This window comes from Molossus molossus, unplaced genomic scaffold (assembly GCF_014108415.1).
Source record: "Molossus molossus isolate mMolMol1 unplaced genomic scaffold, mMolMol1.p scaffold_m16_p_6, whole genome shotgun sequence".
Lineage (NCBI taxonomy): Eukaryota > Metazoa > Chordata > Mammalia > Chiroptera > Molossidae > Molossus > Molossus molossus.
In genome coordinates this window covers 44545917-44570543 of record NW_023425399.1, presented here as the reverse complement: position 1 = coordinate 44570543, position 24627 = coordinate 44545917, and the positions used below count along the sequence as shown (strand labels likewise).

Here is a 24627-nt window from a genome sequence, read left to right as displayed (position 1 = left end):
CTTTATTTCAGTTAGTGCCTCCTTCATTTCTGACTGGTCCTTTTTAATGCTCTTGAAGCCCTCACTAAGTTCATTGAGCTTCTCACTAAGTTCATTGAGCATCCTTATAAGCAGTGTTTTGAACGTTGCATCTGTTAGCTTGCTTATCTCCATTTTGCTTAGTTCTTTTCCTGGAGTTTTGTTCTGTTCTTTCATTTGAAACCTGTTTCTTTGTCTCCTCATTTTGGCTGCCTACCTGTGTTTGTTTCTATGTATTACTTAATGAGAGGCATGGGGCTAGCTGAGACCAGATGCTGCTTGTTTGAGAGGATTTAGGAAAACCTGAGGCAGGATCCAAGAGAGGCCACTCCTATGGGCAGCTGGCAGCAGCTTGGATGGGCCTGAAAGTTGGGTGGGGCAGGGCCTCAGGGAATCACCAGGGCGGGGCCATCAGTGTGAGCCAGGTTGCTGGAGTCCTAGATATGGTGGCTGTCTGCCTGCCCTGTGGGGGAAGGGCTCACTAAAGGAACAAAGGCCTTTGATAGCATGTCTGTCCAGGATAAAGCTGCCTCTCCAGCCCTCGTTCTAATGCCAAACAACTCAGTTCTTGCCCATATGTCTCTGGTGTCTTTCAAGCTGCCTCCCCCATGCTGGAGCTTGGAGGGTGTGAGTCAGAGTAAGTCTGTGTGCGGGCCCTTTAAGAGGAGCTGCCTGGGGCTCCAGCTGCCTCAGCCTTCCTCAGCCCCCATTCCCACTGGTTTTACAGCCAGAAGTTATGGGGAATTCTCTTTCTGGCACTGGAACCCTGAGCTGGGAGCCTGGTGTGGGACGGGGACCCCTCAGTCCTTAAAGAGGACCTTCCCAGCTGAGGTATCCTAATATTTATTCACCACACCTGGTTGTGGGAGCAGCCTGTCACCCCCCCCACACACACACACACACCCCTCTGCCCCTCCTACCAGTCTTGATGTGGCTACTTCTTTAATTTCATAGTTGTAGGACTTTCATTCAGCTTGATTTCAGGCGGTTTTGAATGATGGTTGTTCTGTAGTTTAGTTGTAACTTTGATGTCTTAAACCAAATTCTCTTAGAATATATACCAAGAGGGCACAGGCACAGTAAGAAAAAGACAGTAGCAGCTGAGGAGATGAAAGCTGTGCATAACTTGCAGGTTGCAGTAGTGGTCTCACCACAACACATTTGTTTGTTTTTATAAAGCTTGGTTAAAAGTTTGAAATTTTTGCCATGGCCAGTTTGGCTCAGCAGTGAGAGTGTTGGCCCCCAGAATGGAGGATGAAGGGTTTGCTTCCCAGTCAAGGGAATGTGCCTAGGTTGCAGGTTTGATCCCTGGCCCTGGTCGGGTTCATGAGGGAGGCAACCAATCCATGTCTCTCTCTCTCCTTCTCTCCCTCTCTCCCTCCCTTCCACCGTATCTAAAAATAAAAGGAAAACTATCTTCAGGTGAGGATTAACCAAGAAAACAAAAGTTTGAAATTTTTTTAGAATATTGTAGACGTGGTCCAACAGACATCTATGTGAGTTATGGCTCACACTTTACATGACTTGTCCCATGTACAGTTAACACCCCAGCACAGTCTCTGGGATTCAAGGCCATTCCTTTAATAAATTTGTCTACTCCAAGCATCACTGGTTTTCTTCTATAGTGGAGAGACTGGCAAGTTCCTCTGTTTTAAGAGGTAATAATGCCCACTTGGAATAGGGGAATAAAAGGACTGTGGGGGTTCAAAGAGCAAGGTGGGTAGAGAAATGCTGGTGAAGAGTAATCTGTTATTGAACTTGAGCGTCAGCCCCTCATCTCCCACTTTGGATTGACATTAATGGGTATTGAATTTGCTTGCTTGGTCTTTACATTCTTATTAATAAAAGCCTTAAACAACCACATAAAAATTATAACTAAACTGCAGAGTAACCATCATTCAGAACTACCTGTAACCTAGCTGAATAGAAGTCTTAGAATGAGGGAATTAAAGAAATCACATTGAGAGTGGTAGGAGAGACAGAATGGCTGGTGCCACATCAACATGAGGTGGATAACAATTGGGAGGGATATTTTGACTGGAAAAGTCCTCCCTGAGGAATAAGGGGTCTCCGCCTCACAATAGGCCCCCAAACCCAGGGTTCCAGTGCCAGGAAGACAAGTTTCCATAACTTCTCACTGTAAAAACCAGTGGGTATTGTGGCTGAGGGAGACAGAAAGCTGTTGGTGTGCCAGTGTTTCCTTTTAAAGGGCCCATGCACAGACTTACTTGGACTGACTTGCTCTGAGGTCCAGTGCTGGGGCGGTAGCTTGAAAGGCACCAAGGACATATGGGGAAGAAATGAATTGTCGGTCATCAGAATGAGAGCTGGGAGGACAGATTTCCCCAAGACAGAAATGCTGGCAGAAGCCACTATTCCTTTTATGAGACCCCACCCCACCCCACCCCTTCTGCAGAGCCTGCAGGTGAGTGTCATATTTGAGTCTCCACATTAACCTGACTCACACTGTTGGCCAAGCCCTGGTGATTCCCTAAGATCCTGCCCCACTCAACCTGCAGTTCCACTAAAGTTGTTTTCAGGGGCTTTTCCATACAAATGTCCTGTCTTGGCTCATGCTTCAGACTTCCCTGAAACCTCTCAAACAAACAGTATCTGGACTCAGCATGTTCCATACCTCATGATAAGTGGACCTAGGCCTGGCACTAGCATCAGCCAGCCTTGGTTCATAGCTTGGACTCTCTTGGGTACCTCCAAGCCCAGCACAAGAAGCAGCCATCTGCAGATAACTTTGTAGCTCATGCTGGGTGGCCCTGGGCAGAACATAGGTGGTGGCTGACTTTGGCCTGCACATCCAGGTAGGCTCAGAGCCAGGGCACCCAATGAACAGCTTCAGACCATGTTGAAGCACCACCCAACAACCTCTACAAGTGACACATTCAAGGGGAAGACTCATTGGGTACCAGAGCCCCATCAAAGTAAGTCCTGCTTTATGTGGTGGGTCCCTGCACAGCTGATTTTCCATGGTGGTTGGTGGTCACAGTCAGTCCTTATAGCTGATTTTCCTGAAGGTAAATCATTCCCATTGATGTGCCAACAGCAATCAAGGCTCAACTACAACAGGAGGGTATATACAGCCCACATGGGAGGTGGGCAAACCTGGAGTGCCTAGCTTCGGTGATGGGGGAGGCTGTGCTACTGGACTCTACAGAACACCTACTACACAAGGCCACTCTACCAAACCCAGGAGACATAGCAGCTCTACCTAATACATAGAAACAAACACAGGGAGTCTGCCTAAATGAGGAGACAGAAACATGACCCAAGTGAAAAGAACAGAAGAAAACTCTAGAAGAAGAACTAAACAAAATGGAGACAAGCAATCTGCTAGATGCAAAGTTAAAAAACACTGGTTATAAGGCTGCCAATGAGCTTTATGAAAACTTCAACAACATTAAAAAGGACATGGAAACCACAAACAAAGAACCAGTCAGAAATTAAGGATACACTAACTGAAATAAATAATTTACAGGGACTCCACAGTACAATAAATGAAGCTGAGAATTAAATCAGTAGTTTGGAATATAAGGATGCAAAACAAAAAACAAACAAACAAACAAAACACCCAATCTGAACAGCAAAAAGAAAAAAAATCCAAAAAAAAAAAAAAAAAGAGGACAATATAAGGAGCCTCTGGAACAACTCAAGTGCACCAACATTCACACCATGGGGGTGCAAGAAGGAGAAGAGAGAGAGCAAGAAATTGAAAACCTATTTGAAAAAATAATGACAGAAAACTTCCCTAACTTGGTGAAATAAATAGATATACAAGTCCAGGAAGTGCATAGTCCCAAACAAGATGAACCCAAAGAAGCCCAACATCATCATCAAAATGCCAAAGGTTAAAGACAAAGAAAGAATCTTAAAAGCAGCAAGAGAAAAGCTGTTTGTTACCTACAAGGGAGCTCCCATTAGACTTCCAGTTGATTTCTCAACAGAAACTTTGCATACCAGAGGGACTGGAAAGAAATATACAAAGTGATGAAAAACAGGACCTCTACCCAGCAAAACTGTTATTTAGAATTGAGGGACAGGTAAAGCGCTTCCCAGACCAGAAGAAGCTAAAGGAGTTCATCACCACCAAACCAGTATTATATGAAATGTTAAAAGGTCTTCTTGAAGAGGAAGAAGAAGAAGAAGAAGAAGAAGAAGAAGAAGAAGAAGAAGAAGAAGAAGAAGAAAAAGATAACAAATATGAACAATGAAATATAAATAATTACATATCTATCAACAATCGAACCTAAAAACAACATAAGCAAACAAGTAGAAAAGAGACAGATTCATAGATACAGAGAGCATTTTGACAGTTGCCAGATGGGAGGGGTTTGGGGGGGTGTCAGTGAAAATAATGAAGGAATTAAAAAATGAAGGGATTAAATTGGTTGTTACAGAATAGTCATGGGGAATGTAAAGTATAGCATGGGGAATATAGTCAATAATATTCTAATAATTATGTATGGTGTCAGACGGGTATGAGATTTATCGGGATGATAACTTAGTAAGTTATATAATGTCTAATCACCTAGTCAGTAGGGTATGCACCTGAAAGTAATATAATATTGTATGCCAATTGAAATTAAAAAATAAAAAATTATTTAAATTAAAAAGAACTTAGTGCACACTTTGACAGTAGTCCACATAGCTTCTTCAATTTAGTGTAATTCTTTCTACTCAAGAAAATAAAAAAGAGGTGGACTAACATTAAGAAACAAAAGTATTTTTCACAGTCTATTTTTCAATAAATATAAAAATAAAACTAGCCTGGCCATTGTGTCTCACTGGTTGAGCGTTGACACATGCACCAAGAGAACACTGGTTTGATTCCTGGTCAGGGCACATGCCCAGGTTGTAGGCCTAATCCCCAGTGAGGGGCATTTAGGAAGTGGCCATTTGATGTTCTTTCTCATCGATGTTTCTCTTTCTCTCTCTCTCGCTCTCTCCCTCCCTCCTTCTCTTTCTAAAACCAATAAAGAAAAAAATAAGTAAAAACTAAAACTACATGATAAACACTGGCTTCCCTTCGCACAACCTGGACCAGGGCCAGGACTGAGCTGCAACCAAGGCATATGTCCTTGACCAGAATCAAACCTGTGACTCTTTGGTCCTCAGGCCAGTGCTCTGGCCACTGAGCAAAACTCGACAGGGCTGCATTTTATTTTTAAAAAATTTTAATGGTATGAGAAAATGTTCTTATATTTAATCTTTTTTTTTTCTTCTTTGGTACATGCCTCTAGCAGGAACCACACCCGGGACTCTCTGGTCCACAGGCTGATGCTCAACTGCTGAGCCAAACTGGCCAGGGCTGTTCTTATATTTTAAAACAGTAGCATACAATAATATATGATTGTTTTCATAATGCTATATAGATAATATATTCTTTATGTAATAGGGTATAAATGAGCAGAAATTTAAAAGTCAAAATATTAATAGTAGTTAAACTTTAATGTTATAAAAAGTAAAAGCCTTTTATCATTAAGAAAAAATCTTTGTCTATCTGTGTCCATGAGACTTTCTTTGCTTTATGGTGATTGCCAGAGGGAATGGGGGTGGGGGAGGTAGGAGAGGGTAGGGGGCATACATGGTGATGGAAGGATCACTTGGGGTGGTGAACACACAATACAGTGTAGAGATGATGTGTTGTAGAATTATATACCTGAAACCTATATATTTTATTAACCAATATCACTCCAATAAATTAAATTAAAAAAAGATAAAAACTTGGCTATGTGATGAAATATACTCATTTTCCTTCATTCATTCATGGGCACTATTCTCAAGGCAAAGTTTCTTACTAACATGAATAGAATTGAAGTGCTTAAAATAAAACTTATACCTTACTGATACCTCAAAGCCATAAATAACACTCAATCCAGACCTTTCTGATAAATACTAAGATGATATGCCAAACTATATTTTTATAACAAACAAGGCAAATTATTGGAACACATTGGATATTGAGCTTTTTAAAAAAAGCTCCATACTTTATGCAGACTTCCAGATGTTCATTACTTTAAACATTTATTCTTATGTGAATGGTTACGTTTCTTTTTCTTTCACATTATAATCTTTGGCATGAATATCAGAGAGATATGTGCTGGCTGTAATTTCAGGACAGTTAAAAAAATCTCTATCCCAGAAAAGGCTCATTCCATTCAAATGTCACAGTGTGAAGAAGGAGGTCACATATACTAGAAAAACAAAAACAAAAACCTAGTGTTGTTAAGCCTCACCCAAGGATATTTTTTCCATTGATTTTTTTTTTTTTTTTAGATAGAAGGAGGGAGGAAGAGAGAGAAACATCGATGTGAAAGAGACACATTGATTGGTTGCCTTGTGCATGCCCGGTCAGGGCCGGGGATTGAACCTGCAACCCAGGTATGTGCCCTTGACCGGAATCAAACCTGAGACCCTTCAGTCCATAGGCTGACACTGTTACCACTGAACCAAACTGGCCAGGACCAAATGCTAGTCTTTTAATGAGAGCAATATTACAATTAAAAATGGGCATCTGGCCCTGGCTGGTTTTGTTCAGTGGTTAGAGTGTCGCTCAGTGGTTAGAGCGTTGGCCTGCGGTCCAGAGAAACCCGGGTTTGGTTCCCGCTAAGGGCATGTACCTCGGTTGCAGTTTGTCCCGGGCCTGGTTGGGTTATGTGGGTGGCAGCCACTCGATGCTCGATGTGTCCCTTTCACGTCGATGTTTTTCTCTCTCTCTCCCTCCTACTCTATCTGAACAAAAAACAAAAAATGTCCTCGGGTGAGGATTGAAAAAAAAGGGCATTTGTTGTGTCAAATGGAATTTGGCCCCACAATGGTCTATACTTCCAGATCTAAAGTTGACCATCTCAGTAATGAGGAACGTTTAAAAATGTGGGTTCATCACAGGCTACATGATTGCATGAGAAACACCACTAGGCAAGCCAGAAGGCCTGGGAATAACCAGCAAGGATCCCCAGATGGAGCATGGGAGCACAACCCATCAAAATCACCTTTTACCAGGGCAGTTAAATAGACTATAATTAAATGACTGGGAAGCAAAATGAAGAGAACAAATTTCGATTTTAACAAACATTTGAAATAATATCCTTTATAAGGCAATCAAACAGAACTGGCATTATATGAAACAAAACAGACAAGCAGGAATACCTCAACAAGTTTACAGAAAGGCAGGTCTATGACTTGATAAGCAGCCAAAGGGGGAATTTGCATCTTGGGAGAACTAGTATTCAACAACTTTTAGGTATATACAAAAAAACTGACAAGTTGGAATGGGAAGTCATATTTCAAGAAAATTTTGATGTCTGCAAAAATAGGCACTTAAAATTTAGTGGGTGCTTTTCTACTGGAAATAGCACCATGCTACTGACTACAGGGGAAAGGAAAACATTTAAGTCATGATTAAATGACTCCAACTGGAGTCTAATAAATTAATAAGAAGATAATGTGGGCTGGCAGCATCCTGCTTTGCAGCTCCAAAGACAGAGATAGCACAAGGCGGCTTTCCTGAGGTAGTAACTTCTGGAGCTTCACAGTTCAAAAGGTAATGGCAGCTTTTTAAAGGGCCTGCTCAAATCCCATTTAGAATATTGTGCACAGCAGCACTTACCCACTAAAAATAGGCCATTCTAGTGGAGGAGGATGGCAGCGCTGGCAGGAGGGCTGTATGAAGGCAGTCTTTGAGGGATGAGCATGTTAAGATGTGAAAAGAGATAATTTAATCAAGGTTTATGAGTATCTGATGGGCTCACACAAAGAAGCTAGGGCAAGACCTATTCACACCATGAGGATAAAGGATGCTACAGACTGTTAATTAAGGCTAAAGGTTGTGTGTAGGGGGGAATTCAGCAGGCAAGACTTTTTTTCCAGGGCCATTGATAAGTGGGGTAAATGATGATGAGGTAGAGTTACGAAAGCAGAGAAGACACTGGACACTGCCTTGTTAAAGCCCTGTGACAGGGACTTATTAGGAAACTGCCTCTTGCCTCCCCTCTCCTTTTCACCCACAGTTCCCGTGTTCCGACTTTGTGACTCCCTCATTGAAAATCCTTCTGTCTCCAGGGTTCTGTGAGAGAAACAGTATCAGCAGGGTGGAAGGTGTTGCTTATTCTAAACATCATCAAAGGACTTAGCAGGTGGGCGGAACTGCAAGGTTTGGGATAGGTGTGTGTATGTGTGCATTGGGATACTGTGGGACACAAGTGCTCTTAAAAGGAAAATTAGGAAAAGAATTTTAGTAACATTTGTTATGTGACTTTAAATGCTGATTGGTTCAGAAATGAACAAATGATAGCAATGGGCTTCATTCTTTTTTCAAAGTGGTAATCCAATCCATCTATCATCTTGCTTTCTTTCTCTGCTTGAATCACATGTTGCCAAATAGATCCAAGCAAGTCCCACTGCAGGCAGCAGGAGTCACCACTCATGAGACTTCGATTGCCAGCACATCTGCCCCTGTGGCTGCCACAGTTCTCCCTGGCTCACCAGTGTCTGCTCTGTTCTGGCCCTTGGTGGTGTGAGATTAGATTGGAGGAAGTAGGAAGAAAGAAGCCAGAGGTTTCCTTTGAAACTGGAGATGAACTTGATGTTGAGGTCGTGCCTCACTTGCAGAAGCTAAAACACCTGGTTAGCAGTCAGCCCTCCCAGAACAGAGAAAGGTGCCCCCAGACACAGGGGATGGAAATTTGCCCAGATTCAAACAAGAGATATTGCTGGTGTTGCTGAGGTCAAGGAGACAATCTGTAATCACATCACAGCCAAAATCAGTTAAACCATTCCCCCTGCCTGCTTGGAAAGAGTCTTGCCAGTCCATCTGACAACAGACAGGGCAGGCAGTGCTGAGCCAAGAATTAGCACTGAGATCTGGCAGCATTGCATGGCACTTGAAAAGAATGTGCCCACAGCTGCATGTACATATTAACACACGTGTGCGAGTGACTGACAGGCATGGTGTTGCCCTCAGTACCTCACTTAAATATGACCAACAACCTCTTTAATGATCAGCCACCATTTTCCAGCCCTGCCCCCTTCATGTTCTTTCTTACAGATTTCAATTGGTACATCCTTTTATCCATGTCATCCTGTTTGCCATCTTAAATATTCACTCTTAGCAAATCAAATGAACTTAAAATTATTACTATCATCAGTTAACAACTGCACCCTGAATAGTGTCCAAGCTCACAAAGTCTGTTTCAACATCACCTTCTTGGGGGAAAACAAACCAGCTAGGTCTTTTGAATTTGGTCTATTGTGAGAACATTTCCTTTTCAGAGAAAACTCTTAGCATTTCCTTCCCCACCAGGTAGAATTTTTCTTTAACAAACAACTAATTCTCCTCCAACTCAAATATTTTGGGCAAGGTTGGAAACAATGATAAAATCCTATCCTTAGCACTAGCTAAGGAACAAATAAATTCATTTTCTGATTTTTTTTTTATTTTAGATACATATTTCAGTTAAGCCTACAAAGATTTGAGGAGGAAAAGCATATGATTAAAGAATTTGATACTTCATCAAAATATAGTTTATACCTGAAAGCATTAGGAAAATATCCTCATACATAAAAGGTTTCAGAAATTAAGTACTTTTTCTGGGAAACAAAATCCATGCATGATAAAAGAAAAAAAAAAAAACTGCTTAGCAAGCCAGTAATAAAAACCAAAAACCAAAAACAAAAAAACCCCACACCTTAAACTGGATAATGTATGTCTATAAAAATATGTATGGCAAATGTCATACACTTAATAAAGAACATATTCTCTTTAAAATTAAGAATGACGTAAGGGTGCCGTCCCTCAGTACTTGTATTTTACCTTTCATTGCAATTAGCCAATGTAGTAAGACAAAAAAAGAGATAAAAATTACAAAGATTGGAAAAGAAGAAACAAAACTGTCACTATTTGCAGATGATATAATTTTTTCTATGCAAAAAATTTAAAAGAATCTATAGATAAATTATTTGAATGAATGAGAGTTTAGAAAATTTGCAGAAAACAAAACCATACAAAAAGTTAGTGCATTTCTATACAACGGAAATCAATAAGAAATAATATTACAGTAGCAATAAAAATATAAAGCACGTTGGAATATATTTAAAAGAGTATGCAAGCCGTTTATGGAGAAAATTATAAACCTTTATTGAAAAATGTTAAGGAGACCTAAATAAGTCAAGACCTATACTATGCTATGTTATTAAACTTAATAACAGAGATGTCAATTCTCACCTAATTAATCTAAGATTTAATACATTTCCTATCAAGTCACAGAACTTGACACATTTACATAAATCTATTGGAAAAGCAAAGGGACAAAAATATCCAAGACACACCCAAGAAGACAAACAGATTACATTAAAATTAAGAACTTCTGTTAATTGACACCATAAATTAAGTGAAAAGACAAACTTCAAAATGGGAGAAGATATATTAATTATACATAACCAACACAGGTTTTCATCCAGAATATATGAATAACCCATGTGAACTAGTAAAAATATGACAACCCAAATGAAACATGGACAAAGGTCATAAACAGGTATTTCACAGGAACTACCACGAATGGCCCATGAACAAATAAAAAGGCACTAAACTCAGTCATTAATCAGGAAAGGGAAAATTAAAACTGTAGGAAGATACCTTTTCAAACTACCAGCGTAGACAAATTTTAAAGTATAACAGCATCAAGTATTGCCAGGGTTGTGGAGGTGCTCTCATGGCCTGCTAGAGAGAGTTTAATAGATAAAACAACTTTGGGGAACATTTCAGCATCACCTAGTATACCTGAGAGAAATTCTTGCAGATGTAGTGTGTCCAAAGTGCCTATAAAATTGTTTATAGTGGCATCAAACTGGTGACAATTTAAATATCAATAAACAGGAAAGAAGATGGATGAACAGTGACATAGTTATATAAGGGAATACTATGCAGCAGGGAAAATAATGGAACTACAGCTACAAACATTACCATGATGGGCCTTATAAACCATTGTTGACTTTCTCCAGTCAGCCACAGAATCAATTCAAAGAAAGCAAAAGAAATTGATACATTTTTAAGGAAATCATGTATACAAGGTACATTTTTCTTTATTTTTATTGTTGACACTATTACATATGTCCCCATTCCCCATCCCTTCTTGTACCCCTATCCAACCAGACCCCACCCCCACCCCCTTCCTCTGGCCATCACCACTCTGTTGTCTGTGTCCATGGGTTATGTAGATATGTTCTTTAGCTAATCCCTTCACCTTCTTTCATCCACTCACCCCTCCCCTCTGACAGCTGTCAGACTGTTTCATGTATCTCGGCCCCTGTTTCTATTTTGCTTATCAGTTTATTTTGTTCATTAGATTCTATATATAAATGAGATCTTGTGGTACATTTCTCTGACTGGCTTATTTCACTTAACATAACAATCACCAGGTCCATCCCTACTGTCACAAAAGGTAAGATTTCCTTTCCTTTTTTATGGCCATGTAGTATTCCATTGTGTAAATGTACTAAGATTTTTTTATTTTTATTTTTATCTTCACCCGAGGACATTTTTCCATTTTTTGTTCAGGTAGAGTGGGAGGGAGAGAGAGGAACAGAGAGAGAGAGAGAAACATCGATGTGAAAGGAACACATCGAGTGGCTGCCACCCACACAACCGACCAGGGCCGGGGACAAACGGCAACCGAGGTACGCGCCCTTAGCGGGAACCGAACCCGGGTCTCTCAGGACCGCAGGCCGACGCTCTAACCGCTGGGCCAAACTGGCCAGGGCCTAAGATTTTTTTTTTTTTTATCTACTTATCTACTGATGGACACTTGAGCTGTTTCCAGATCATGGCTATTGAAAATAATGCTATCAACACAGGGGTGCATGTATTCTTTTGAATTGGTGTTAGGGGATTCCTTTTTTTAACTTATCTCTATTGTTGAATTTATTACAGATGTCCCCCCCTTTTCCCCCCTTGACCACCACCTCCTCACTCTGGCCCCCCTCCTACCTTCCCCACCCTATTGTCTGTGTCTATTGGTTATGCATATATGCATATAAATTCTTTGGTTTCTCTCTTTCTGCCTCACCTCCCCACTTCCCTTTGAGGTTCATCACTCTAACAAACAATTTGTACTTCTTAATCCCTTCGCCCTTTTCACCCATCCCCCAAACCCCCTCCCATCTGAAAACCAACAAAAATTTCTCTATATCTATGAGTCTGTTTCTGTTCTGAGTGCTCATTTTGTTTGTAGATTCAATTGTTATAGATATGTATTTATTGCCATTTTATTTTTCATATTTTTATTCTTCTCCTTCAAAAAGACCTGTCAACATTTCATATAATACTGGTTTGGTGGTGATGAACTCCTTTAGCTTTTTTTTATCTGGGAAACTCTTGATATGTCCATCAATTCTAAATGATAGCTTTGCAGGATAGAGTAATCTTGGCTGCAGGTCCTTGCTTTTCATCACTTTGAATATTGCCACTCCTTTCTGGCCTACAAAGTTTCTTTTGAGAAATTGGCTGATAGTCTTATGGGAGCTCCCTTTTTGGTAACTAACAGCTTTTCTCTTGCTGCTTTTAAGATTCTCTCTTGTCTTTAACCTTTTGCATTTTGATGATAATGTGTCTTGGTATGGACCTCTTTGGGTTCATCTTGTTTGGGACTCTGTACTTCCTAGACTTGTATGTCTGTTTCCTTTACCAAGTTAGAGAAGTTTTCTGTCATTATTTTTTCAAATAAGTTTTCAATTTATTGCTCTCTCTTCTGGCACCCCCACGATGCGAATATTGGTATGCTTGAAGTTGTCCCAAAGGCTCCTTGTACTATCCTCATTGTTTTGGATTCTTTTTTCTTTTTTGCTGTTCTCATTGGGGTCTTGTTTCCTTATATTCCAAATTGATGGTTTGCTTCTTGGTTTCACCTATGCTACTATTGATTCCCCATAAACTATTCTTTATTTCTGTTAGTGCATCCTTCATTTCTGCATGGTCCTTTTTTATGCTCTTTCTCACAAAGTTCCTTGAAATTCTCAGTAAGTTTATTGAGTATCCTTATAAACAAGTGTTTTGAACTCTGCATCTGTTAAATTTTTTTTTAGTTTTTTTGTTTTTTTTTCCTGGAGTTTTGTTCTGTTCTTTCATTCGGGACATGTTTCTTTGTCTCCTCATTCTGGCTGCCTCCCTGTGTTTGTTTCTATGTATTAGGTAGAACTGCTATTTCTCCTAGGCTTCCTAGGTGGCCTATTGTAGTAGGTGTCCTATAGGGTCCAGTGGCACAGCTTCCCTGGTCACCCCAGCTGGGCCCTTGAGGTGCACCCCTTGTGTGGACTTTACACCCTTCTGTTGTAATTGAGTCTTGATTGCTGTTGGCATGTAAATGGGAGGGATTTACTCAGGCTGAACAGCTGCAGGACTGGCTGTGCCCACTGCCCACCGACCTCTGAATACCTTGGAGGATCAGCTGCACAGGGGCCCAGCAAGACTTACTTCAGCAGGACTCTGGTACCCACTGAGTCCATTCCTTGAGTGTGTCACTTGTGGAGGTGGTTGGGTGATAGTGCTTCAGTGTGGTCTGAAGCTGTCCACTGGGTATGTTGGCTCTGGGGCAAGGTCAGCCACTGCCTGTGTTCTACCCGGGGCCACCAGGCATAGGCTACAAAGTGATTTGTAGATGGCTGCTTCTTTTGCTGGTCTTGGAGGTGACCAGGGAAAGCCAAACTGTGAACCAAGGCTGGCTGCTTCTAGTGCCAGGCCTGGGGCTACATAGTGAGAGGTATGGGGCTCACTGTGGCCAGATGCTGCTTGTTTGAAAGAATTTAGGAAAATTTGAAGCAGGAGCCAAATAGGCCAATTCTATGATAAAGCCACTGGAACAGCTTAGGTTGGGTTGGGCAGGGCCTTAGGGAATCACCAGGGTGAGACAAACAGTGTGAACCAGGTTGCTGGAGTTCCAGATATGGCACCTGTCTCCTAGCCCTATGGGGAAAGGGCTCACCAAAGGAACAATGGCTTCTTCCAGCACGTCTGTCTGGGAGAAAGCTGTCTCTCCAGCCCTCGCCCCAATGTCAGACAACTCAGTTCTTCCCCATATGTCTCTGGGGCCTTTCAACCTGCCTCCCCCATGATGGAGCTTGGAGGAAGTAAGTCAAGTAAGTCTAAGCCTGAGACTCCAGAAGACTCAACCTCCCTCAGCCTCAATTCCCGCTGGTTTTTACAGCCAGGAATTATGGGGACTTCTTTTCCTGGCACTGGAACCTTAAGCTCGGGGGACTGGTGTGGGAACAGGACCTCTTATTCCTCGGGGGAGGGGACCTTCACAACTGAGGTATCCCTCCTGATTTTTATCAGCCTCACGTGGGTTTGGGAACAGCCTGTCCACGCCTCTGCCCCTCCTTCCAGTCTCGATGTGGCTTCTTCTTTAATTTTGTAGTTGTAGGACTTCCATTCAGCTCTATTTCAGGTGGTTCTAAAGGATGTTGATTCTGTAGTTTAGTTGTAATTTTGATGTGGTTGTGAGCGGAGGCAATACTGTGTTTACATACACCACCATCTTGACTGGAGATCCCTTGGTGTTAGGGGATTCTTAGCATATATTCCCAGAAGTGAGATTGCCAGTCTTTCATTTAATTAAATTAATTAATTAATTAATCCTCATCCAAAAATATTTTTCCATTTATCTTCAGATAGAGTGGGAGAGAGATAGAGAAGGAGAGAGAGAGAGTCATTGATGTGAGAGAGACACATTGATTGGCTGTCTCTCACACAACCCCAACCAGGGCAGGGGATGAACCACAACCGAGGTACATGCCCTTGACTGGAATCAAACCCACGATTCTTTGATCCATGGGCCAATCCGGCCAGGGAAGGATTGCTGTGTCTTTTTTTTTTTTTTTTAATGTTATGTTCATTATATTCCACAAATAAGTGAGATCATATCATACTTGTCTTTCTCTGCTTGGCTTGTTTTGCTTAGGATAATACTCTCCAAGTCCCTCCATGTTACCTCAAATGATAAGAGATCTTTCTTACAGCTGCATAGTACACCACTGTGTATATGTACCACAGCTTTCTTATCCATTCGTCTACTGATGGACACTTGGGCTGTTTCCAGATCTTAGCTATTGTAAATAGTGCTGCTACAATCATGGGGGTACATATATTCTTTCTGATTGGTGTTTCAGGCTTCTTAGGGTATATTCCCAGAAGGAAGATCACTGGGTCAAATGGAAGTTCAATTTTTAATTTTTTGAGATAACACTATATTGTTTTCCATAGTGGCTGCACCAGTCTGCATTCCCACCAGCAGTGCACTAGAGTCCCCTTTTTTCCACACCCTCACCAACACTTGTTTGATGATTTGTTGATGGCAGCCATTCTGACAGGTATGAGGTGATACCTCATAGTTGTTTTAATTTGCATCTCTCTGATGATTAGTGATGTTGAGCATTTCTTCATATGTCTCTTGGCCACATTATATGTCCTGTTTGGAGAGGTGTCTATTTAGTTCCTCTGCCCATTTTTCAATTGGGTTTTTTGTCTTCCTTTTGTTGAGTTGTATGAGCACTCTATGTATTTTGGAAATTAACCCCATATCTTATGCATCATTGTCGATCATGGTCTCCCATATAGTGGGGGGTTGTTGTGTCTTTTAAAACACAGTTCAATTTTTAATTTTTTGAAGAAACTCTTTACTGTTTTCCACAGTGGCTGTACTGGTCTGCATTACCACCAGCAGTGCATGAGGGCTTCCTTTTATCCACATCTTCCCCAGCACTTGTTGTTTGTTGATTTATTGATGGTAGCCATTCTGGTAGATGGGAGGTGATATCTCATTGGGGTTTTAATTTGTATCTCTCTGATGATTAATGACCTTGAGCACTTTTTCATATGTCTCTTGGCCATCTGTATGTCATCTTTTGAGAAGTGTCTATTCAAGTCCTTTGCCCATTTTTAAACTGGATTGTTTGTCTTCCTGGTGTTTAGTTGTATAAGCACTTTATGTATTTTGGAGATTAACCCCTTTTCAGATGCATCACTGGCAAGTATGTTTTCCCATACCTTGAGTTTCCTTTTCATTTTGTTGATGGTTTCTTTGCTGTGCAGAAGCTTTTTAGTTTGATGTAGTCTTATTTATTTATTTTTTCCTTTATTTCCATTTCCCTAGGAGACATACTGGCAAAAATGTTGCTATGTGAAATGTCTGAGATTTTACCGCCTATGTTTTCTTCTACAATTTTTATGGTTTTGTGACTTGCATGTAAGCCTTTTATTTATTTTGAGTTTGTGTGTATGGTGTGAGTTGGTGATCTAGTTTCACTTTTTTTGCACGTACCTGTCCAATTTTCCCAACAGCATTTATTAAAGAGACTGTTTTTATTCCATTGCATGCTCTTGCCTCCTTTGTCAAATATTAATTGGCCATCATCCCACAGACCAAAGGATCATAAGTTTGATTCCAGTCAAGAGCATGTACCTAGGTAGCAGGTTCGATACTCAGCCTTGAATGGGGTCGTGTGAGAGGCAACCAATCAATGTGTCTTTCTCACACTGATGTTTCTCTCTTTCTCTCCCTCCCTCCTTTCCACTTTCTCTAAAAATCAATGGAAAAATATCCTTGGGTGAAGATTAACAACAACAACAAAATATTAATTGACCATAAAGGTGTGGGTTTATTTCTGGGCAGGAGCTGAGTGGAGGGAGCAAAGGTGGGAAGATGGGGGTCATCTGTAATACTGTCAAGTCAATGATAAAAAATAAATTTTATAAAAAATAAAATAAAAAAAGAAATAAAAATGGAAGAAAGAATAAGGAAAGAAAAGAGAAAACAAAAAGAAATAACTATAAAATAAAACATAAGTAGAAAAGAAGAAAGATAGAAAAGACTAAAAAAAGGAAAAGGAGAATTTTTGCCTCAGCAGTGCCTGCTGTGATCTCTCTTTGGATATGCTATTTGTGAAGCATGTTTAATACTGCTCCAAAGTTGCCTGAAGCTGGCCTTTAAGTGTGTTGGTTCTGGAGCTCTATGGAGGGCTTCTGTTAAAATCCAGCACCAGATGCTGTCTATGCCACCCCTTGGCAACATGTTTGAAGCCACAGGTGATCCACAGTTTGTGGCTGCCTCTGTTAGACTTGACTGTGCAAGCTAAGGACCAAGCTGTGCTCCAAGGGTGGCTTTTACGAGAACTGGGCCCAGGGTGGGTCAGCAAATGTCCCAAGTCACCCCAAGATCCACTTCTGCCTGCCTCTCTACTTGCTGGCTGTCTATTAGACTCAGTCACTGAAAGAGCCTCTGCCAGAATCAGGAGGATGGGGCTATTGGATCTCCTTTGAGGAAGAGATGCTGTTTAGACTTCAGGGAAGATGGTGAGTGTGATCCTCTGCCTCAGAGTTACACATCTTAGTTTGTTCCAGATTTTTTCCTGACCACAGCAGGACAGAGCCCCTAGTAGTCAAGTGAGTGGGGCCTCCAGTGCCCAGAGATTATGTCTGCTGGAAGCTGGGAGGGTGTTTCTATCAGATCTCCGGAGAGGGGTCAGCACCAGTTAGGTTCACAGGAATGTGGGGGGGGGGGCATGGCTCTACCCAAAAGCCAGTCACTGACAGCTTCTGAGTCTGCATAGACTTCTACATCCTAGCCTATGCTGATGACTCCCCAGTAGAGCTTAAGATTCACAGAGTAGGGAGAGAGGGAATTCAGAGGGTGGGATAATTGCTTTCCCCCAGGCTGATGTCGTTTGGAGGTGTTTGCTCTGCCTAAGAAAGATGGCTGCTGTGGTATCGGAGGACAACTCAGTATACAGTACCTTGTGGCTGTTCCCCTACCTCTCTCTCCAAAGCCACAAATCTCACACTCTCCTCAGGCAACTCCAACTGCCCTCCCTCCACCAGAGCCCAGGGTGATTGGCTCAAAATAAATTTTATGTGTTGGCCCTTTAAGAGGGTGCCTGTGTCTCCAGAAGGCCATGCCTCTCCTTGGCAAACAGAAACCCCACTGCTTTTCACAGCTGGATGCAATGTGGGCACCTTTTCCTGGTTCTGGCACTACAGGCTAGGGAGTCCTGCCTGTGGTTTAGGCTTCATGCCTCTCCAGGGGAGCCTCCCACAGCCGAGATATCCCTCCATAACCTTAGTTACCACCCATGGGAGTAAGGCCCACCCCTTTGGCATCTCTGCCCTTTCTACCAGTCTCAAGGTGGCTTCTTCTGTAAATCCTTGGTTATAAGATTCCTGTTTAGATAGTTGTTAGTTGGTAATTCAGAATGATTGTTCCCAAATTTAGTTGTATTTCTAGTTTGGTCCTGGGAGGAGGTGAGAGCCACCATTTTGGAAAAGGTTGTGGTACATTTTTTAAATAAGGGTTGGCCTGGCTCCTGTTTTGGTAAATAACATTTTATATTGACTATGGCTGCTTTCACACTACTCTGGCAGGTTTGAGTTCTTGTGACAGAAGTAAAATGGCCTGCAAAACTGAAGATATATACTATCTGGCCCTTTGTAGAGAAAGTTTGCTGATCTCTGCTTTATAGAAAAAAAAAGGGAATGATTAACCCAAACTACAGGATAATGGTTACCTCCAAGGAGAGAGAGGCTTCTAGCATCCTCAAGTAAGGAATTACTTCTTAAAGTAGTTGGATTTCTAGTAATATTATCCCTTAAAACTGGATACATGTTCTATATAGTTTTTTTTGTATAATATATTCTATAATTTAAAAAGTTTAAAAGGAAAAAAATTGCTTCTGATCCTGGCAGTCACCCCAGTGGGTATTAAGGACCCTGGAATGCTATGACTTATCTCCTGCATCTATATGTGGTACTGGCTCTGTCATCACCTTGTTTTGCGAATAGAGGAAAATTCTCCTAACCTATCTAAGCAGCAGACTATATCCAGAAGTAGCTTTTTATTCTAAAATTCTAGCCTTCTTAGAGTTGTAGGATAAACAAATGTTTTAGAGTTTGAAAGACCAAGATCTAGATCACCAGTCAAATGAACCTGCCAGTGCAGAATTCCTTAACGATATCTTAGACAAATGGCCACCTTTCCCTGCTTGAGCACAAGCCATGTGAAAGAAGACTGGGGTCATGAATAACATGTCTGTGGTTGTGGAGTCCCCACCAAGACCAAATGCTTTCATATCCTGCTCCCCAAATTACCTCTTAAACATACAACCACTACTCTTAACAGCCCCATGTCAAAGAAACTTGAAAATCATAGAATCTGGGCCCACCCATGGCGTGGAGGCTGTGCATGGATGCAGCTGGGATTCAGGCCTGTGTGTGGATAGGGGAGCTGTGTGTGGACACATCTGGAGTCCATGCACTTCCCCACATGACTCTCTACCTTCTGATCAATGCTGGTGGTCAGATATTCTTTATCATATCAGAATGAAATCTCTGCCACTCCAACTTCTTCCATGGATTCCTGTTTTGTTGTCTAGTGCATCACAAAACACACCCTTCTTGATTCATAAAACACTATGTATGGCATTTCCCCTTGGTAAAGTGCACAGTCCAACTTACCTGTAGAGATCTGTGATCATCTTGTCCTCATATCGAGCACAAAGGTTGTTGAGGGCTTGCTCATGCTGGCCAAACAAGCGTATGTAGTTGGAGGTAGGGAAGGGCTCCTTACAGAGGCATGTGATGGTTTCCACCATTTTATACTTGTTAATGTGTATTCTGAAATAAGTCCCATTTTTCGCATTACCTGTTACTATTTCTGAACCCTGGAGGGGAATAGATCAGAAGAACAATATTAGAAACATTTCTGAACATTGGGAACTTTATCATAGCAATTTATTTTCCAAATGTAACAGACAAGTTATATATTTTCACTTGTTGCAAATAACTGTAACAGATATTGACTAAACTCAACAGAAGAAAGCTGTGTCTGAAAGCACATACTTGGATTTAATGACTAAATGTTCCTTGGGATATTTTAAATTAGTTGCTAGGTTACAGTCAATTCTGTATTACTCAGTACCTCACACAGCTAATACGTGGAACTGGTTTCTTCTGTTTTGTGATGTGTGGTAAGTGTCAATTTTCTTAGTTTTTTCACAGCACCGTTTTGAGAAAATCTCCTAGTTGAAAATGATCAGAAATAATTTCATCTTTTTAAAGTTTACTTAAATAAAGGAAACATATAAAAGGTGAATGTCTGACAGCTGGGTTTGGGGAGGTTTAGTTGTTTGGTAAGGTCTGTCTCCAGAAAGAACATTAATTTTATGGAAATATACATACACATTCTATAGGCTGCTTTTAGTTGTCAAAGCTTTATGCTCCCTAGAAACTGGCTAAAACTGCCAGATAAGCCCAGATAACAAGAAAAATGCCAGTCTATTCCATGTCACCACCACTTTTTCTATTTCAGCCCCTAATGACTACCAACCTACCAACCAGAGACACATTCCCCATGGGCTCAGGCAACCAAACTGAAAAACTGAAGCAGACAAATAGGTATTGTTGGTGGTGGTTGAACCTTCAGTTTACCTCTAGACTCTGAACTTAGTCCCTGGTAACACTCAATAAATCTTTCCTGAGTGCATATAGATTTAAGCTTTTGCTCTGAACTTGAATGTGGCATTTATAAATCCAAGGCAAGCTGGACTACACTGATCCCAAACATTTATTTAGTCCTGGGCATGTCCTAGGGATTTTGTCTAAACAAGGACACACAGTTTAACTGGATTTTTAAATAAATTGAAGTAACTGGTGAGTGTTTGGATATCATATGGCAAAAACCCTGAGAAGGAGTCAGCCAATTATAAAGGCACAAGGTGAGGTATACAGGAGGGATATCAGGTAAATCCTGCCCCAAGTATGTGTGAGAAATTGAGTGTTTGGGGTGGGAGAGAGAGCAAATACAAGTGTTGGGAGTGGTGCAAGTGGTCCATCATTCATAGAGATGGATGGATACAGAGAGAAAAAGCTACCTGTATAGCAAAGGGTTCAGAAAAAAAAATTCAGCAAGGCATTACCTAACAAAACAATGGTACATCCTAACAGTAGCATTTATTAATAAACTATATTTCAAAACAGGACAATATGTTCACAGTACATTTTATACAAGAGATACAGTTTTAAAATGTATAGATAATTTCTTTTTTAAATCAATATTTTAACAAATGTCATTTTCTGTGGTTGGGAGACTGGGTCATTTTTGTTGTTTCTTCTTCTGTTCATTTGAATACTTATCATTTCTAATTTTTAAACAATGACTACTACTATTAAAATGTTAAGTTATTTAAAAATATTCTGGCTGTGCTGTGGCAAGAAACTAGATTTTTGGTGAAAAATTGAGAGGAAGAGAAATAAAACAGAAAGCAGAAGCAAGAAGGAAGGAAGAAAGGAAGGGAGGGAGGGAGGAAGAGAGGAAGAGAGGAAGGGAGGAAGGAAGGAAGGAAGGAAGGAAGGAAGGAAGGAAGGAAGGAAGGAAGGAAGGAAGGAAGGAAGGAAGGAAGGAGTAGGTGGGAGAGTGTGGAAGAGTAGGCCTTCCCAGGAGAAGAGTTTGGAAAAAGCCAGCTCGAGCCACAAGGCTGCAGACCATCTGGCGTCCTTATCTATCATCCCCTCACCCTTTGTTCTTGCCACAGTATTTCTCCAGTCCTAGAACACCTCATCAATTTTTTTCATTTAGATCTGTTTTCTCAAGAATTCTTGATTTCTCAAATTGAGCAATGAACACACTAGGCTGGGGTGCTTGGCATCACAGAATAATCCCTGGCATCAACTTTATTTAGTGGCCCATCACAGCAACTACTATTTCTGAATTAAATACATATAGACCTATGGAAGAATGTGCTCTTCATGTACCCTTCTAATATTAAATACAAAATTTTAAACACTAGTTGAGTTTGGCACCAGCAGCTTTAGGCTTAGTCCCTGGACCCAAGCCTGGAAAACCCCTTTGCAGCAGAGGTGACTTGGAAAAGTTGAGGAGGGGCTACTCTCCGGCTTTGGTGGTAGGGTGGCTGGGGTCCAGGAGAGAGCACCCTGTCAACTGCCCTGGCATAGTTTTAGTGCCAGGTTTCTCCAGGGCTCACTGGAGAGCAAAGTCAGCCATCCCACAAGGTCTTGGCCCGTCCTCCTCCTCCTTAAAATTTCTTTATGCTGAATGATTAAGAAAGGGAACACAGGCATCAAAGGGGCACACCATGAGATCTGCCCATGTGGCTGACAAAATGTTGACTTGGCAGCATTTCACTATATATTGCACCTTCTGCTCACAAGGACTCGATGTTCAGCGGGGATGATTTGGGGAAAGCTGAGTACCTCAAGTCTTGGGCCACCATGAAGTGGAGCCCTGGCAGGCTGCTGGCTGACAGCAAGGAGTCTGAGCATATGTGCCCTTAGATGTCAGCCAGTTCCAAAAGGGCTGTGTTGTCAGCATAGTTTTCAATGACTTCTTATCATGATCTGCTTTTTTTTTTTGTTCAGATCGATTGGGAAGGAGAGAGAGGAAGAGAGAGAGAGAGAGAGAGAGAGAGAGAGAGAGAAACATCGAAGTAAAAGGTACACATCGAGTGGCTGCCACCCGCATGACCCTACCAGGGCCGGGGACAAACTGCAACCGAGATATGTGCCCTTAGCGAGAACCGAACCCGCGTCTCTCTGGACCGCAGGCCAATGCTCTAACCGCTGAGCCAAACCAGCCAGGGCTTTTTGTCTTATTTTTAATTTAAAAACTGAATTATAATCTTTGGGTTGCTTCTTTGTGTTTTAGCATATTATAGCTATGAGGGCTTAAAGAATGCAAAAAGCGGCCACACTGTAGAGAAAGAAATGACTTGTGCTATGATAGCTAATATTAACAGAAGAAGTAATTGTGATCACTTAATGAGATTTGGCACTCTGTTAACATAACGGGGTGGTGGGCATTCTGGAAATTTGGAATGCATCAAAATTTATGCACTGACATTAAGGACATTCACCTACAGATGGTTTGCAGACACAGATTGCCTTTGTAGGGCTAGGCAGACCTATTTAAATTTCTTAGGTCATTTCTATACAGTTGCTCACAGAGTGGGACAATCCAGTGGAGTGAAGAATGCTTCCTGTCTCTCCTCACAGAAAATCGCTCCACTAATGACAAGGCAGCTTCCAGCCCTGCCATCCCATGAGGGATTCTAGAGGAAATGATGATTTCACACACTTTCCAATCCTGTGGGATGTGTCTATTTTCTCCTTTTATGTATATAAGCAAATTGTTAGGAAATTTGGATCTTGAATTTAAGATTTTAATGAAGTAGCTTGTCTGGTGTGTTTCTTTTTCCTTCCCTTCGGATACAATTACCCTTTCAAGTTCCTTTATGATTTTGACAACGGTTGGAATATGGCTCTGGAATTCATGCCAAATGGAAGACATAGAATTAATCAGATTTGGTGAGCAAGAAATTAAGTTCCCAGCTCTCATTGTAAATACACAATTTTAAATTTAATGGTATCCAAAGCAGAATTGTTATGACATTTTTTTACTCTGTGGTATATAAGCCAACAAAGCATGTGGACTGGAATCTGTGAAAACTAGTTTATTATGGAGATGACTTGGGGTCCCCTTTCTTCATTTTGTCAGGTTACCTCTCAGAGAGCTCATGAATTACTAAAGTAACTTCTTACTTAAATATTTCAATTTGTGAGTGCTATAAAAGTCTGAAATTTGTACTACATTTATTGTAAAAAGAGTAATTTAGTTTCTTTAGTGAAATATTGTTCAATAGGCTCCACATCCTTAATTGCCCGGCTATGTTTAGGTGACTGCCTGACCATCTTGACAACAATTTTACTTAACCAAATTAATTCCAACTCCAAAAGATTACCATGGAGAAGAAAATGGAAAAAATCTGTTTAGATCTTCTGTACTAATTAAAAAGGAGGCCCACCTGGCAAAATGGTTAATTAAAGTCAGGAGCCCTGTTCAAATACCATCATAGCACCAGCCAAAGAATCTATTAAAGTTGCATTCTTATTAAAACTCTCATTATCTCATAATCCCCCCTTTAGCTCCTCCTCTGACTTTATTCAGAGACAGCCAATGGTTCATAAATAAATGACACTAAATGCAGGAAATCATAGTGTCCTTAAAGAATCTGGTCCTGTCTGAAACCAAGTCCAATATTTTCTAACTATTGAACATACTTGGCTCGTTATTTATCTATGATGACCAAAGTGCTCAGCCTCTGAACACATTATTTGGGTATCATTCTGTTCATCTAATGCCCTACCTTATCAGTGGTAGATTGTATTCTCCAAAGATGGCCACAACAATATCCTCCATCCCTCATACTCTTCTACAATATGATCTTGACACTCTTCCCAGTGAGAGATAAACTCTATGTCCCCTCTCCTTGAATGCTTCTGGCTGGTCCAGTCTTATGTAACCTGAGCTGTCACATAAGAAATCTGACTATGGTTGCCATGCTGTAAGGAAGCTCAGGTCACACAGACAGCTCAGGTGTGGTGCTCTGGTCAGCACTCCCTGTGTTTGTCATCCCAGTTGAGGTGAGCAACAAGCCTTCAGAGGGTCCAACTATTATGTCACCCTAACCTTCAAGTCTTCTGAACTAAGGCTGCAGACATTGTGGAAAAGTGACAAGCCCTTCCAAATGTGCCTTGTCTGAGTT

The 24627-nt window shown here is 41.2% G+C and overlaps 1 protein-coding gene across 1 annotated transcript in view; it reads right to left on the bottom strand.

Moving 5' to 3' along the window:
* Nucleotides 1-24627, bottom strand: part of CFAP61 (cilia and flagella associated protein 61) — a 551989-nt gene that overhangs the window by 87118 nt on the left and 440244 nt on the right. The window contains exon 24 of the mRNA XM_036245530.1: nt 19526-19731. Within this exon, the coding sequence (XP_036101423.1) occupies nt 19526-19731 (206 nt within the window). The remainder of the gene's footprint in view (nt 1-19525; nt 19732-24627) is intronic.